Source organism: Lathamus discolor, chromosome 5 (genome assembly GCF_037157495.1).
Source record: "Lathamus discolor isolate bLatDis1 chromosome 5, bLatDis1.hap1, whole genome shotgun sequence".
NCBI classification, from domain to species: domain Eukaryota; kingdom Metazoa; phylum Chordata; class Aves; order Psittaciformes; family Psittacidae; genus Lathamus; species Lathamus discolor.
In genome coordinates this window covers 86,829,055-86,846,857 of record NC_088888.1, presented here as the reverse complement: position 1 = coordinate 86,846,857, position 17,803 = coordinate 86,829,055, and the positions used below count along the sequence as shown (strand labels likewise).

The window sequence follows — 17,803 nt, the reverse complement described above, 5'->3', positions numbered from 1 at the left end:
ACACAACATTGGAGTGCAGAGCAAATGGAAGATCACTGATTTTTGTTTTGGAATAAATGCTGGAGATTGAAAAACCTCTATGTAAAAGACAAATCAATGATACACAATGATCAATGATACACTGATTCCTCCCTCCTAGGGTGACTAAAATTTCCTACCTACAGCCATATGTCAAGGAGAATAAGGTAATATGTAACTAACTTTTCTGCTGCTTGTAGTAGAAGGCTTTTCTTTCCAAAAATGCCATAATTAATTCTATGGTCATAATTAACGTGTTTCATAGGGAATTGTTGTTTGAGATAAAAATCAGAGAAACTAGAAGGTTATTCAGGTTGACAGCCATGGAGCTCAGCTTTCCAGCTCAGCTAGTGGAGTGCCAGAACCCTGCTACTCTCAGGTGGTCCACAGCTCTCAGCCACAGTGTAACCATCACATTGGTGCTGAGGAAGCCACAGATGCCAGTGCTTTGGGTTTCCTCATTTTGAGATTTAAGAACTTTAAAAGTAAAATTAGGGTAAAATTTAAGGTAAAATTAAGTATTGAATCATATACATTTTTTTTTTTAGGGAAATTCACTTCCAGAAGAAAAATTTCCTGCATTTTTTGCAGCCACTTATGCATGGCCTGAGTGGATTCATGATCCTCTGGATCAACGAAACTGTGGTGCATCCTGGGCTTTTTCAACCGCAAGTAATATTATTGTTTTTCTCCTTTAAAAAATATCTTCGATGTTAGGTGTGTGGTGAAAACTTGTAGTGATTATTAATGGAGTAACTTCAGCTTGCTGTTCACATTTTATCACCAAATATGAACATTTAAACTTCTACAGCTTTTCCCTTGTCCCGAATTCTTAAGAAGTCAACCTAAGCTGTAGAGCTTTGTTTACTTTTCACAAGTTCATGTAACACAGGGAGGTATTTTGGTGACAGAAAGTAGAAAATAAACTGACTAATGCACTTCTTTGTAATTGATAGGAGTAACTTTTTAAAAACCTGCACCCCTTGCTTGCACAACTGCATTCTTGACTTCAAAGCTTAAAACAGGGGGGCTTTAATGTATGTTTACATTTGTACATTTACCATTGTCCAACCGTTGCTATTCCAGCAAATTAAGTATAACCTTGTCAATAATTTTATGAGAAGAAAACCCTGAAACTGCTCAGATATTTGTGGAAGTAGCTGTTTTCAGATTCAGCAAGCAAAGAAATGTCAGTAAGGTAACTCAAACGGCATGTGCTGCAACCTCTGGTTTTAGGAGAAACAGACAGAAGTGTTTGTGTCACTTTCTCAAAAGAAGGCACATCAATCATTTATGTTCATTTTTCTTACATTGCAGTAGATCTCAGTATATATTGGTACACATAAAGATAGAGAAGAAAAAATTTTGCAGTCAGTCTTTATGGCTTAATCTGGCCAGCAGGTCCTCATGGGTGTAGGTTTCTGCAACCACTTCCTTAAATCACAGCAGTAAGAGAAGGAAAGGAACATCTAGTTTAGTTAATCCCAGCTCCCTGCAAAGACAGACTGAAGGCACTCTGTTACCAATATGTCTTGTTCAGTGTAGCTATAAAAGAGGGAACCAAGAAAGCTTCTAGCAGCTCTCTGGACAAATTATTGCAAAGATGAACAGAGTTTACGGAGGGAAAGACTTTTCAGATCGTCAGTCTAAATTTTTTCTTTCGTAATTGAATCTTTTAGTCTTAATTCACATAGTTCTTTTCAATGCTGAATACTATGAGATGCCTTCCCATGTTGTTTAGGTGCCTCTAGCATTTTCAATCTGAATTTTCAATCCTTCTTGGTAAGATTAATTGTTGCTTAACAAGTAGACAAGCACTACTGCATCATTTTTCTTATCACGAGTAATTCCTGTAAGTATTCCAGAGCTTTTCAGTAAAAAGCTTTTACATCTATGAAAATAAATTCACCTTCATGTGACACCTCACAAAAGCAAAGATCACAGTTGCTACCAGTTGCCATCAGCATATTGACTCTTCTGAAGTCATGTCCAAAGTTAACTGAAGTTAGTGCTGATTTTGATAGGGCTTTAGATTTCAAGGTGGGTGCTTTTTATTCTTTTCAGGTTGAAAAATAAAGGGTAACAAAAATATAATTTAAGAACAGGCAATGACTGGGATTGGGGCCTAATAATGGTTTCATTGTCACTCGTTAAAGAAAGGAGGGGTAGCTTAATTTCACACACAACTTAGCCTAGTCTCCTTTCGAATCAGTGCATAAATATTAGTACTTAGAATTATGACTATCTGATTGAGTTCAGACAGCTAAGGTGTCTATCTCAGAAGAAAAATTTTGCGTGATATGGGAGGGTGGTCCAATGAATCCCACTTCTACACATTAGTATGAACAATTCCAAATATTCTTTCCACTAAAACCAATACATACTTTCAGTCTTGAATTTTTTTCTTCATAGGACTGTTCATTTTTGCCTTTCTTCTTTTTCTCAACTAAAGGAAGGGAAGGTAGAAAAGAAAGAAGAGAGATTTGGAGATTCAGCTGAAGAGAGGTGGGGGAGTATTTGCATCTTCTGCTGAAGTCAAACAGAAATGAATATGCATTTACAAACATGCTAGAAACTATCAGACTAAATTATGTAAATGTTTCATTTGGTATTTACATATATGGGACTTTATGACAGCCAGTAAATCTGTTGATTTACAGCAAAGTTGCTCATGATGATTTATAGCTTCACGATCTTCTCTCAAAAGTATGTACTGATTAAATCTGTACTGTTTTGTAAAGATATCTGCACAGACAGTATTGAAGTTGTATTTCAGTTCCTATCTCACAATAACTAATGTGAAGCTGTAATTATTTGGTTTTGATAATGGAATATTTGTTTCAAAACAGGTGTTGCGGCAGATAGAATAGCAATTCATTCTGGCGGTCAGATTACAGACAACCTTTCCGTTCAGAATTTGATCTCTTGTGATACCAGGAGTCAACATGGATGTAATGGTGGAAGTATTGATGGTGCCTGGAGATACCTGAAAACACATGGGTAAATATTTAATCTATCTGTCTAGGTTATTTTGACTTGATCCAGTTGCTTAAGATACAGTGTTGCTTGTGTTACAATGATGATTTCCGACCTTTCAAAAAGAAGCATTTAGCTTTGCCCTGGTTAACTGTATTACCTCATCAAGACTATCACTTTCTCTCATTTATACCTTCTTTAAATCACTTTTACAAAGAACTACCCAGCATTCCTGAAGGAGTGAAGATTATTTTGAATGAGGGCTCTCAGTGAGAAAACTCTGCAACCATCTTGCTCCCATTTAAGCCTTATTATATCTAGATGTTGTTATTAGCTGTAATACAACTGGGGGAAATGGTATCTTCTCTAAAAGCAAGACAAATAAGAAGGGTTTTTATATCAAAGGCAATACTGTAAGGGGATTCAAAACTTCCATGGTTCTTGGGCTACAGTCTCTTCACACTAAACAACCTTGAGTAAGCAGCTAGTTGCATGAGACACCATTTTGAATATTCAAAAAGATCAAACATTGTCTTTCTATAAAGCAAATAGTAATCATCCCATCCCAAGACTGTTCTAGAATGTGACACTGTAGCTAAGAATATATCTAGACCCTTTTTCCTTCAGGTGGGACTAAGCAAATTTAACAGCTCTCAAGCTCCGCACGAAGAGCTACAAGCTTTTTAAAATTACATATAATAATTTTTAGAATCACAGAACGATTTAGCTTGGTATGAAGTTTTGGAGGTCACCTAGTCCAACTTTCTGCTCAAAGCATGACTAACTCTGAAATTAGATCAGGCTGCTCAGGCCATATCCCCTGTCATATTCTGAGTATCTCCAAGGATGGAGTTTCCACAGACTTTCCTTCAGGACTACTTTTGTGGTCAAACATTTGTTTTTTCACATATCTAATCAGCATATTCCTTGGTACAGTCTGTGATGGTACCTTTCAGCTTTTCACTCTGTATCTCCAAGAAGAGTCTTGCTCTGTCTCCTCTATAACCTCTCGTTACATAGTGAAAGACAGTAATCAGATTCCCTTTTAGCTTTCACTTCTCTGGGCTGGACAAATCTAGCTGCCTCACCCTCTCTTTGCATATCATATGCTTCAGACCTCTAAGTGCCTTCCATTGCTCAGTTTGTCAGTGTCTTTACTGGGGATCCCATACAGTACCGCAGATGTAACCACAAAAGTGACAATATGAAGGGAGTAATAACTTCTCACAATGTCTTGGCTATATTCTTGCTAGGACAACCTGGTATTGATTGTCTGTGTTTGCTGAGAGGGCCCACTACTGACCCATGTTCAACTTTCTGCTCATCAGGACCACAGGTCCTTCTCTGTGAAACTGCCTTCTGCACAGGCAATGCCCTGCCAGTACTTCTGCTTGGGCAGCTCTGGCTCAGGCGCAGGATTTTTTTCTGCCTTTCTTGAACTTCATGAGGTTTCTGTCAGCTCATTTCTCTAGCCTGCAATGTTGCTCTCAATGAAAGGCCTGCATGCTAACCACTCCCCACCAATTTGGCATCCCCCACAAATTTACTGAGGGTGCCTTACTGCCTTATGTCCCACTGTTCAGATCTCTATTGAGACACAAAACAGTGTTGTCACTGTGTTGACTCCTGAAGAATTCCACTAGCAAACAGGCATCAGTTATTTTGATCTTTTGGCCTGTCAGCATGCCAGTCCAGTGCAGTTACTGACTTTGTAAGCAGCTTATCTCATCCAATAAGCTAGAACAACACCACAGAAGACCATGCTGAAAACACTCCTAAAGTCAAGGATAATGATGTCCACTGCTTTTCTTATTCTCTGTAGAGGCAGTCATGGCCAGGTCATATCATCTCATTGTGGTGAGGCATAACTTACCATGGTAAATCTGTGCTGCCTGTTCTCAACCAACCTCTTGAATTTCATGTGCCTGGAAATGGCTCCCAGGAGAATATGCAACAACCAGATTTTATATACTGTGTTGCATTCTGCTGTTTCTCAGCAGAAATTATATATTTTTTTTATCTTTCCTGCTCACTACCAGTCTATTTCCTCTCTTACTTTCATAAACTTACCCCTTACTCTGGCTTTGATATACCTGATACTGACAGACAGAAGTATCTCGGGTCTGCTGTCTGTCAACTTTAAATTTTAGTTTAAAAACAAAGGAAAAAACCATGGAAAGAGCAAAAGAATGTCAGACGTGATGCATCAGATGTTGCATTTGACATGGCAGCCTGGAATCTAAGTGAAAGCCAAAGCACTGTCATTCACAGAGACACAGTATAAAAAGGGATAATTCTGATTTCTTTAAGTGTACCAAGCTATTTCTGATCTGACAGGGATTTTGTATTGTTATGTGGAGAATTTACATCAAGTGTTCCTCTGTCTTTCCGTCTCAGGGTTTAAAGGTTTTAAGTGTGAGACTCTTTAGTTGGGTGATTACTGTGGGCACTAATGGATTCTATCCAAAACCCCATCAACAACTAATAGGGGTTTTACCTCATGGGCAGAGGCTTCGTTCATGAACAAATGAAAATTATAACTTAACATTTTAACCAACACTTTTCTGTAAGTAGAAGAAAAGGATCGTTTAGTCAGTAACTCATGTTCCTAAGAGAGTAAATACTCTTTCTTACTGGATTATTTGCTTGATTATGATGTTGAGGCCAGGAGCACAGGAATTGCCAGCGTAGGTAAGATAAGAATTCCATTTTAATAAGTATTATCTTCACTACAGTTGGAGCAATCTAATTTTAGAGGAAAAACCATAAAGAATGCAACAATAGGAAAACTGCCTAGTCTTCTGTTCCCTCTGACTGTTATCTCTGCATGGGCATAACCACCATGAGCCCATAGTAGTAAGATTCTTCCTGTACTAGAAAGCTAAATTTCTTTTACCTGAAGCAGTGTGGTTAGTGACACTGCCTGTTCTGCAGAGGCAGATTAAGTATACACGTGTTAGCTTATTTCTCTAAGGAAAATGTGTCAGGCTGAGACTGTATGAGGCACTTGGTTATCAACCGAGCTGTACTCATGCACAAGCTCTTGCTGGTGTAAAGGAAGTAGTGAGAAGATTGGTCCCTGGCTCGCTGCAGAGCACCAGTGTGAAAGTGGTGTGCAGAGCAGACTTTCTGACTCCTGTAAGGCTGCAACCATACAAGCAGGGCACCTGAGTTTACCAGAGCACATGTGGGAACTGTCTTTTCACCTCCCAAGTCCCCAGTACTTGCATTATTGCTCAGCTGCCTGAGACGCCTTGTGGTATTCACCAGCTTCTTGCAGCTTATTTCTGATCAGTGATGAGTGATTAAAGAATCTGCCAGGCAGTTGTGAGAACAACCACAGATTTTTTTGAGACTATCTAAATCTCCAATTCATCTTCACAGTCTGAGACTATTTTCTTAGTCATTCATCCAGCTTTCTTGTCAGCTGCAACATGTACAACATCACTGAGCTCTTACAGACCTTTGCTTGCTGCCCATTCTTGTCCCTGATCACACTACACATGAAAATATGTCTACTCGACTATTTTTATAAACAACATTTCTTAATCCTGATTTTCTTTCCTCAGGTTTAAATGATATTTCAAGTCCTTTTCCAAGTTCCAGACACAAATAAACACCTTACAGAAAATATCCAAATATTTCTGAGGACAGATACTGGAAGAACACAACAATGGCTGTGCTGTATCTGAGAAAGGGTCCATCTAGCCCAATATTTTGTCTTTGACAGTGGCCAAGAGTAAATAGTATAGACAACAACAACAAACAGAATAAACATTTTTGATTCACTGGACTGATAATTGAATAATTTTTGTAGCTGAAACCCTATAATCCATAACCATTACTTTTGACAATGTAAGAAGATGTAAATTTATGATATAAAAGTCTGAAGTGTCTTTTGAATGAGCCTTGTTAAATAGTGCTTGCTTCCTTGCACTTTCAGGTGACTTTTATTTATGAACCAATATATTGCAATCAATTTTTTTCATTATCTCCATTCCTTGCAATAGGGGGAAAGTACTTTGATTTTCTTTGTGGGTTTGTAAATTTTCACAGCAGGTGTTCAATACTGTTTTAAATCTTCTATTTTCCTGATTTCTGAAGTATGCTTCTTTCATGACTTTGATAGATTTTGAGGAAAATCAACTGCTGACTTAGACTATCCTCACTGAAGTCAATGAAAGACCTTCATAAAGCTCAATGAGGTTAGGCCAGTGCTGAGACCTGGCTTGTCAGAATCATTGAGCACCCAATTAATAGTGAAATCTCTCCAGGTGGAGCAGAATCCCTGTCAAACTCTCACTCTCTCTCTTTCTCCATCAATTAAAGAATAAATCCATATTCTATTTCTTTTTATTATTAATTTTAGACATTTCAGTTGCAAGACGTAATTTAGGAGAAATCAGTGTGGTTTGAAAACACCTATTTTATCTAATAAGGAAAATTAAAACATTATAGACTTCAATAATGAGGAAGAAGCATTTTATTTTCAGATAGTGAAAGGTTACACATTTGAAGACAAATACTGCTCCTAATCAGAGCTTGATCTGATTTGTACCTTGGGCTCTTAGCAGTTTCCAGGTTTGATAAAGGATGTTATTGGTATTAGTTTTGGTCAATTTGCTAATAACAATCTAATATTTGAGATTATACTCTCATCTCACAATTCAAAGGTGATAAAATTCAACACAATTCAAATATGATAAAACCACAAAAATTTTCATTAGATTGAATATATAAACATGACTTCAATAAATTCTGTCAAGAATGTAGGAACACACTGCAGACTTTTGCTGCTTCTCTCTGAATGGTGCTTGCTCCTGGTAGTATTTTTCTATATGTGTATATATATGCGCATATAAAGGCATTCTTATTTATTTCTCTATTTTATTTTTCCTCTATGACTCTTCTGGCAAGGTCTTCCTGAAATGCATTTATTGTTTACTGTTCTGATGCTTCAGCATGTCCAAACTCATGTTTCAGTAAAGAGCTGTTGAATTCTGTTAATCATGACTGCAGAATATGGTTAATGAAAGGATTCAAAAGTGACTGTTAGTCCAGAATGAATCATCATGTTTGGATTACCACACAACTCCAGTTTGCCAGTCGATGCTTCACTCCTATTGCCATAGAAGTAAGACCTATCCATGCAGAACCTGTGACAACTCCAGAAGAACAATCCAACTGAAAGGAAGGGAAAAAAAGTCCCTACTCCAGGAATGAATTTTACTTTGTTGTCTCTCTCTGAGATGTTTCCGAGTACACCTGAGGAATAGTGTCATACCGTTTCTTACACAGGGTCGCAATCACTTGTTCCTGCCCTGCCTATAACAGATCATGCTCTGAGGAGGGTATCTGTTCACCTGACTTGCCTTAAAGGCCTGATTACACTCAGCGGCAGTATATTTTGGAAATTGGTGATCAGTGGTGACTAGAATGATTATGTATGTAGAGATAGATACATTTTATAAATACGTTCTATAGATGCATTTATTAAAGATAAATATATTTTATATTTACATATATGATATGTCTACATATATAAAATACAGGTTTCTTTTTATCTAACAATAGAAGCAAAACATAAGATATTTTTAAATTATTAATAACAGCTCATGTATATTTGGCCTAAATACTCACCATTCCCCGTTGGAAATCTGGGAATCAAGAATAGCTTTAGATATTCAGAGGGGAATAAAAGAGATTGCCAGTGAGTACCTAAGTAATGACACCCTAACAACCTAACAACTTTGGATGGACAATCCCTTTTCAAGCTTGCAGGATTAGTGCTTTCTCGAGCTTGTGTGTGTGTTGGTCTAGTTCAGGCAGAAAGAATTTGGTAGGCAAAAAGACATTCTCTTCGAGTCAATTTTTATACCACCAAATGTTAATGGGAAAATGCCATTACTTATTAAAAGTAGCTGAAGCATAGATGTGCTCGTCTTGTAAAATTCCTGCAACTAAGTATACACAGACAAGCATAAATGAAAAAAACTAGAACATTAAATGAAATACAGTTCTCATTTCTTCAGGTACAGAAAGTTCAGTACAATTGGCGAGCTACTTAAGTGCATATCCTTTTTATAAGACTGCCTTTTTTAGAATATTCTACTTCAATGAACTATTTAATTAGACTCTTTAAAAGGAACCCTCTCATAAGCCTCCATGGCGTTGCATAGAAATGTGTATATTGTTTTGGAAACATCTAGCAGTGCAAAGTAGTAAACTAGAAGGTTGCAATATCTCATAAAAAGGATAAAATAATAAGTGGAAGATTCAGTGCACCTTTGAGATTGTTAGTAGGTGCATTTTAAATACACACTTTTTCCCTCATTTTAGTGAAGTAAAAAGGATGTTCAGCTAAGCCAAGCAGTCAAAATGGCTGAACAATTAATGATAAGCTACTTGAAACCAACTTACTGTATGAAGCAACAATTCATTTAACACATTGCCAAGGTAAAGAATTAAAACACTTCCTTACCTTTCCTTGAAATCACCTAATTTTTATTGCCCTTCTCCATTCTTGAATGCAGTGAAGGCTCCTAACCTGTGCTTCAAAGCTCATTTGATTTTAGCACTTTGGAGATTTTCAGACCCAAAGTTAACATGGGTATAAGTCACAGGTGAGTTATCGCAACTCCTCCACAATCACTCAACTGTCAAAATGAGTTAAATGCCTTTAAGTCTTTGAAGCCTGCAACTAAAAATAGAATCATGGAATCATGGAATAATTAGGGTTGGAAAGGACCTTAAGATCATCTAGTTCCAACCCCTCCGCCATGGGCAGGGATACCTCACACTAAACCATCCCACCCAAGGCTTCATCCAACCTGGCCTTGAACACTGCCAGGGATGGAGCATTCACCACCTCCCTGGACAACCCATTCCAGTGTCTCACCACCTTAACAGGAAAGAGCTCCTTCCTTATATCCAATCTAAACTTCCCCTGTTTAAGTTTTAACCCGTTACCCCTTGTCCTATCACTACAGCCCCAGTGAGGAGTCCCTCCCCAGCATCCCTATAGGCCCCCTTCAGATACTGGAAGGCTGCTATGAGGTCTCCATGCAGCCTTCTCTTCTCCAGGCTGAACAGCCCCAACTTTCTCAGCCTATCTTCATACGGGAGGTGCTCCAGTCCCCTGATCATCCTCGTGGCCCTCCTCTGGACTTGTTCCAACAGTTCCATGTCCTTTTCATGTTGAGGACACCAGAACTGTACACAATATTCCAAGTGAGGTCCCCTTAATTTGTTGGACAGATAAAATCTTTGTTATTGGAAGATGGGTTTGTTTAAAAAACTTAAAATAAAAAAAATACAACATGTAGAGTCACAGAATAGTTAGGGTTGGAAAGGACCTTAAGATCACCTAGTTCCAACCTCCTGCCATGGGTAGGGTCACTTTACACTAGACCAGGTTGCCCAAAGCCTTACCCAACCTGCCTTAAACATTTCCAGGGATGGGGCAGCCACAGCTTCTCTGGGCAATTTGTGCCAGTGTCTCACCACCTTCATAATGAACAGTTTCTTCCTATCATCTGATCTAAATCTATCCCCTTTCAGTTTAAAGCCATTACCTCTTGTTCTATCACTATACACCCATGTAAAAAGTCTGTTTTCAGCTTTCTTGTAGGCTTCTTTAGGTACTGAAAGGCTCATATAAGGTCTTCCATGAGCCTTCCCTTCAGGCTGAAGAACCCTCACTCAGCCTATTTTCATAAGAGACATGTATTTGCTGTTACACATTTCACCCATTATTCTTTTCATAAATGAATTGTTGTGCTTTTGAAATCTTTGAAAGAATGAACTGCCCAGTGATTACTTGAATAAATATTTTTAAATTAATCTTTGTAGAATATGGAACTTAATTTAAAAGTGTTAAAAATTACTTAAATTTTCTTTATATAAACTCTAAAACTTTGAAAGTGAAAGTTTTAATGCAGATTTATAATAAGTGGTAGGAAAAATGAAATTGCTCTATGTGTGAGCAAAAACTCTCTAAGCATTCCGAAAACATTTATAGATAGATATTTTTCTAAGAAATGGCCAGCATATTTTTAGGAGATGTAGATACCCCTGTGATATCATGGCACAATCTGTCATTTATTTTCCCTGAGAGGCTCATTGCTATCAATAGTTAGGAACTGACAGGAGGAGCCCTGTGGCCTGAGCTCCGTGGGACAGTCCCCAGGCTTTTGTGCACACTGAATGTCACATGTTTATAAGTCACAAAGTTTGTCTCTGTTCTTTGGTCCACATTCACTTCCAAACATAAACCTGTTTTTCCATTTAGGAACAGTCTGAATGTTACTGCAAAATAACCAAGCTGTAAAATTGCAGTAAGTCCCACTTCTCTGATACCTACACAGTCTTACCCATTTTGTCATATATTTTGTCAGTGTAAATAAAACTATAAAAATGTTTAAGGAAGTTTCTTATCAACTTTTTTTTTCTTTTTTTTTTTTCTTTAAATATCGGAACAGGGTCGTGTCCTATGCTTGTTATCCATCATTTTGGAAGAGTCACCTGGAGCCGTCAGGTGAAAATCACTGTTATGTTTCAAGCGAATATGGAAAAAACCATACCAACGGGCCATGTCCAAACGCTTTGGTAGAATCCAATCGGTTATACCGCTGTGGCGCCCACTACAGGGTCTCCTCAAAAGTAAGTTCATGTTGTTTATCCATTGTCTCACTCAGTTTTCTCCTCTGAGGCTCGAAAACTATCTGGCATATGGAAATATGTTCGCTTTACTTAAAGACTGGAGCTGTGGCTTTTTCTGTGTATTAACTTTATATTTTCAGAAGAGTTCATATTCTTTATAGCTTCTCAGTTTTGCATCATCTTTTTAAAGCTGATGCTTGTGGTACATATTAGAGATAGAAAAGAAAGTATGCAGTCATAACTGTGCGTTAGTGCTTCTTAAACACACCTCTGAAAATTTTGTTAATTTGGCAAACCAAATATTGTCTAGCAGAAATACAAGTGCAATCGTACATTCATATCATCCATCCATATATGTTATGTACACAATGGTAAATTAGTATGGATTTTTATTTTATATAATAGAATGTGTTATCTTTCCTTGCCCTCTCTGCTGCTGCTCTTACCTTCCTTCAGGAAACTGATATAATGAAAGAAATCATGGACAAAGGACCAGTGCAAGGTATGGTAAGTTTGGAAGATGATAATATTATTATTGAAATAATTGAAGTGTGCAATGTCCTTGTATCAAAGTATTGGAAAACACAAATTACATTCCACAGTGAATAGGACAGACATACGCACTGTAGTTCATCCAGGGACATTTGGTGGGCAAGTGGTGCCCCTAAATGTGGATATAGTGCAACACAGACTATGATGAGTAAAATGGCCTTGAGCTGGGTTTGTTGAAAATCTGTGTAAAATCTGTGTGCTGGAAATGTGCCTTTTTCCCATGACAGTTTCTTGCTTATTGATGAAATAGTAATTTGGTGATGTGCAGGAGGAGGTAAATATAGCAAAACTCTCCTCTTTAGGGCTGATATTGATTCCCCATTGGCTGCGGCTAACCCACAAAACCCGTCCTTGTCTGAAGGCAATGCTGCAGTGTATGGGCCCTCCACAAATCATTAAGTTCAGTAATGCTCCCAGAATTCCCCCTTTCAGAACCCAAATATTCTTGGTTTTAGAGGGCTGCTAGTTTTGCAATTTTGTGCTAAACCCTGCAATGGGGATTCCTGACCTCTTAGAGAAATAAAGAGACTTCAGCAGGGAATGAGGAACTGCAGAAATGTTGTTTAGCCTGAACAATGTCTGTTTGGAGTCACGGATGGTGCTGGCAGCACCTGAAAATACAGGTTCCTGCTGAACCCTCAGGTCAGTGTAACTGGAGAGGTTGAGGGCTGTGGAGTTTGGGGTGATGGGGAAATGTCATAGTGCAGGATGCCCACCCCTCTTGAAGAAAAACCAAAGCCTTTTACTTTAGGTGACTTCTGTGCTCCTATTGCCCTCAGTTACATGGCAAATTACCATGACCTCCAACTTATTATCAAAATGGTCTTGATTCTTAGATTTAATTCATTTCAGCATATCATGCAGTTGAAATTACTTATTAAATCTCTTTATGTAGGCAGTTGCAATTAATCTGAAGCTCAAACTTAACAAGATCAAAATCATCAGTCCTTTTTGTTCTAACCAATTTTGTTTGCTCAAGGAAAATATTCTTTCCCATGCTCCATTTGATCTAGAAGTGAATGCAGTAATTTCTGTTGGCTTTAAGAAAATTGAAAGATTAGTATCCTCAAGAAAAAATGTTGGGGCTTCTTTCTAATATTTCATTCATAGTCTGTGTATATAAGGTTTGCTGGATTAAATTGTCAGCACTAAATCTTCCACATAAAATAATCTATGTTCAGCCATTTGTTAGGTTTTAACCACACAATAATTCATACAATTTTTTTTAAATGTCAATATTTTTTTCAGAGAAAATGTCTATGTCAGGTTAAGGTGATGCTGTATGTAGAAAAATCTGAAGAAGAGTTTATGACTATGAGATTTTAAAGAGTCCAAATTATGACTCAGTAATTCGTCACTGATTCTCTCTTCTATCTTCCTGTACTACAAATGCAATCAGGTATACTTCTAATTTTCAAATCATATCATACTTTTTTTTTTTTCCCAAAACTTCCTGCAAATGGTCTGCTACTGCAAGAGATTTTTCCATTATTTATTCACTTGTCATTCCTCAAGAAGTTACAAAGTGCTTGTAGCCAGTCTTATCTAATGTACTAAGTAATGTTGAATAGCTGGAAAATATTCAAGATCCTTTCAAGATCATGATGTAGAAAGTCATCCTGTTTGACCATGAATGTACATGGATTTGGGGCATATTAGATGTTAAGGAAAATGCATATTTTTTACAATTGTGAAGCAGCATGTGTAGGAATGTAATTGAAAATTTTCTGCTATACAGCTTCCAAATTTGAATGACCATTTGTCTCTGACATACCTCATTGTTTTAATGGGTCAGGAACTGAGCAATTAGCATTTTCAGATGCAAATAATGAAACACGAGTTTTATAAAAAAATCTGATTTCAAATAAACACAGTGAAGTTTCATCAATTCTTTAAAAGCACTCAAATGATAATCTAATGTTGCCCATTTGTTTTTAAATGGACTTTAGATAATGTTCTGATAGTTATAATGCTGATCACAGAATCACAGAATCACAGAATCCCAAGGGTTGGAAGGGACCTAAAAAGATCATCTAGTCCAACCCCCCTGCAAGAGCAGGGTAACCTACAGTACATCACACAGGAACTTGTCCAGGCGGGCCTTGAATATCTCCAGTGTAGGAGACTCCACAACCCCCCTGGGCAACCTGTTCCAGTGCTCTGTCACTCTTACAGTAAAGAAGTTCTTCCTGATGTTAACGTGGAACTTCCTATGTTCCAGTTTACACCCATTGCCCCTTGTCCTATCACTGGATATCACTGAAAAAAGCCTAGCTCCATCATCCTGACACCTACCCTTCACATATTTGTAAACATTGATGAGGTCACCCCTCAGTCTCCTCTTTTGCAAGCTAAAGAGACCCAGCTCCCTCAGCCTCTCCTCATAAGGGAGATGTTCCACTCCCTTAATCATCTTTGTGGCTCTGCGCTGGACTCCTTCAAGCAATTCCCTGTCCTTCTTGAACAGAGGGGCCCAGAACTGGACGCAATATTCCAGATGCGGCCTCACCAAGGCTGAGTAGAGGGGGAGGAGAACCTCTCTTGACCTACTAACCACTCCCTTTCTAATGCACCCTAAGATGCCATTTGCCTTCTTGGCCACAAGAGCACATTGCTGGCTCATGGTCATCCTCCTATCCACCAGGACCCCCAGGTCCCTTTCCCCTTCACTACTTTCCAGCAGGTCACCCCCCAACCTGTACTGGTACATGGGGTTGTTCTTCCCCAGATGCAAGACTCTACACTTGCCCTTGTTAAATTTCATCAAGTTTCTCCCCGCCCAACTCTCCAGCCTGTCCAGGTCTCGCTGAATGGCAGCACAGTCCTCTGGTGTGTCAGCCACTCCTCCCAGTTTTGTGTCATCAGCAAACTTGCTGAGGGTGCACTCAGTTCCCTCATCCAGGTCATTGATGAAAATATTAAACAGCACCGGTCCCAGCACCGACCCCTGAGGAACTCCACTAGTCACAGACCTCCAGCTAGATTCTGCGCCATTGACCACAACTCTCTGTCTTCTTCCTTTCAACCAGTTCTCGATCCACCTCACTACTTGATCGTCAAGCCCACACTTCCTTAACTTATCTATGAGGATGCTGTGGGAGACAGTATCAAATGCCTTACTGAAATCAAGAAAAACTACATCTACCGCTCTACCATCATCCCTCCACCTAGTCACTTCCTCATAGAAGGCTATAAGGTTGGTCATACATGACTTCCCCCTCATAAAACCATGTTGGCTGTTCTTAATGACCCCCTCATCCTTGATATGCCTAGTGATGGAGTCAAGAATAAGTTGTTCCATCATCTTTCCAGGGATGGAGGTAAGGCTGACCGGTCTATAATTACCCGGGTCCTCCTTCTTGCCCTTCTTATAGATTGGTGTGACCTTTGCCATCCGCCAATCCTCAGGCACCTCGCCCATTTCCCACGACTTACCAAAGATGATGGAAAGTGGCCTAGCAATGACCTCCGCCAGCTCCCTCAGCACCCGTGGGTGCATTCCATCCGGACCCATCGATTTACAGATGTCCAGTTTGCATAGCTGATCCCTAACCCAATCCTCATCTACCAAAGCAAACTCCTCCTTTGTCCTGACTCCTTCTGGGGCTATAGAGATCCGGGGCCCTCGGGGAGAGTCTGCAGGAGTAAAGACAGAGGCAAAGAAGGCATTCAGCACCTCTGCCTTCTTTATATCCTCTGTCTCCAGGGTACCCACTTCGTTCAGCAGTGGGCCTATATTGCCTCTTGTTTTAGTTTTATTTGCTATGTATTTGAAGAAGCCCTTTCTATTGTCTTTAACCCGACTAGCAAGATTGAGTTCCAAGGAGGCCTTAGCTGTCCTAATTGCCTCCCTACATCCTCTAACAACTGTCCTATATTCCTCCCAAGCGGCCAGCCCCTCCTTCCATAATCCATAGATTCTCCTTTTCCACTTGAGTTTGCCCAGCAGCTCCTTGTTTAACCACGCCGGTCTCCTAGATCCCTTACTTGACTTCCTACTCATTGGGACGCTCCGATCCTGAGCTTGGAAGAAGCGGTCCTTGAATGCTAACCAACTATCTTGAGCCCCTTTACCGCCTAGTACACTTTCCCATGAGACTTCCCTTAGCAGTTGACTGAAGAGGCCAAAGTTGGCCCTTCGGAAATCCAGAACTGTGGCTTTGCTAGGTATTCTATTCCTCCCACACAGGATCCTAAACTCCACCATCTCATGGTCACTGCAGCCAAGGCTGCCATTGACCGTCACCACTTCGACCAAACCCTCCTTGTTGGCGAGTACTAAATCTAGCAGCGCTGCTCCCCTAGTTGGTACGTCCACCATTTGCATTAAGAAATTATCATCAGTGCACTCGAGGAACCTCCTAGACTGTGAATGACTGGCTGTGTGAGTCTTCCAGCAAATATCGGGGTAATTAAAGTCCCCCACGACGACTAAGGCATGTAGTCGCGAGGCTACTTCCAGTTGCCTGTAGAAAGCCTCATCAACTCCTTCGTCCTGATCAGGAGGTCTGTAATAGACCCCCACAACTGTATCACCCGTGCCAGTCAGCCCCTTGATTCGTACCCACAGACATTCCACTTGCTCCTCATCCGACCCCGGACAGAACTCAATACATTCTAGTTGCTCTCTCACGTAAAGAGCAACTCCACCACCTCGCTTTGCCGACCTATCTTTCCTAAAAAGGACATAGCCATCCATGACCACATTCCAGTCATGTGAACTGTCCCACCATGTCTCTGTAATCGCCACTAGATCATAACCTTTAGCCCGCACACAGACTTCTAACTCCTCCTGTTTATTCCCCATGCTGCGTGCATTGGTGTACAGGCATTTCAGGGAGCCAGTCCTAGTACCCTTTTTCCCCTGCGGGACAGGGTCTAAAAAGCTATCCTTTCCCACAAGTGAAACAAGAGATTGATCGTCCTCCTTAGCCCGCCATCCTTCAATCCCTAGCATGTTCCTCTTGGGCTTGTCCCCAACAGGCCCAGTTAAATCCCCTCCCCCCTTCATATCTAGTTTAAAGCCCTGTCAATAAGCCCTGCTAACTCCTGCCCCAAAACCCTTTTTTTTCTCTGGGACTGGTGTATCCCGCCTGTCACCAGCAAACCAGGTGTCCCATACAGCAGCCCGTGACTGAAAAACCCAAACCCCTGCCTTTGGCACCAGTCACGTAGCCATGCATTAACCTGCAGAGTCTTCTTATATATCCCTTCACCCTCGCTTGCAATCCTTCCTGTCGCAGTAGTCAGTCTCAGTCAAAAGAAAAGGGAACACATTCTTGGTAATACATCCAAGTTTTGACCCTGCAAAGGTTATAATTTCAGCTATTATGATATTGGAAAGAAAAAGGTTTATTTAATCTGCTAACACAAGAAAAAGATCTGGAGAAAACACTAGGCTACATTAATGTACAGAGTTACATTCTAGCTCTTTTTGTAGCAACCACTTTTAGTTCTTTATACCTTCATATGGCTATGAGACACAAATTCTTATTTAAGAATTTTATTCGGAGGAATCCATAGTAGAATGAATTTTATAATCTGCTTCCTTTATATGTAGAGATCTGACAGCTCAGCATGTCAGTGGTAGCTGATA

The 17,803-nt window shown here is 39.7% G+C and overlaps 1 protein-coding gene across 2 annotated transcripts in view; it reads left to right on the top strand.

Moving 5' to 3' along the window:
* The window catches only part of TINAG (tubulointerstitial nephritis antigen), a 53,124-nt gene that overhangs the window by 19,303 nt on the left and 16,018 nt on the right, over positions 1-17,803 (top strand). For both annotated transcript variants that reach the window (XM_065681487.1, XM_065681488.1), the window contains exons 5-8: positions 567-690; positions 2,868-3,018; positions 11,475-11,655; positions 12,112-12,157. In XM_065681487.1, the coding sequence (XP_065537559.1) occupies positions 567-690; positions 2,868-3,018; positions 11,475-11,655; positions 12,112-12,157 (502 nt within the window). The remainder of the gene's footprint in view (positions 1-566; positions 691-2,867; positions 3,019-11,474; positions 11,656-12,111; positions 12,158-17,803) is intronic.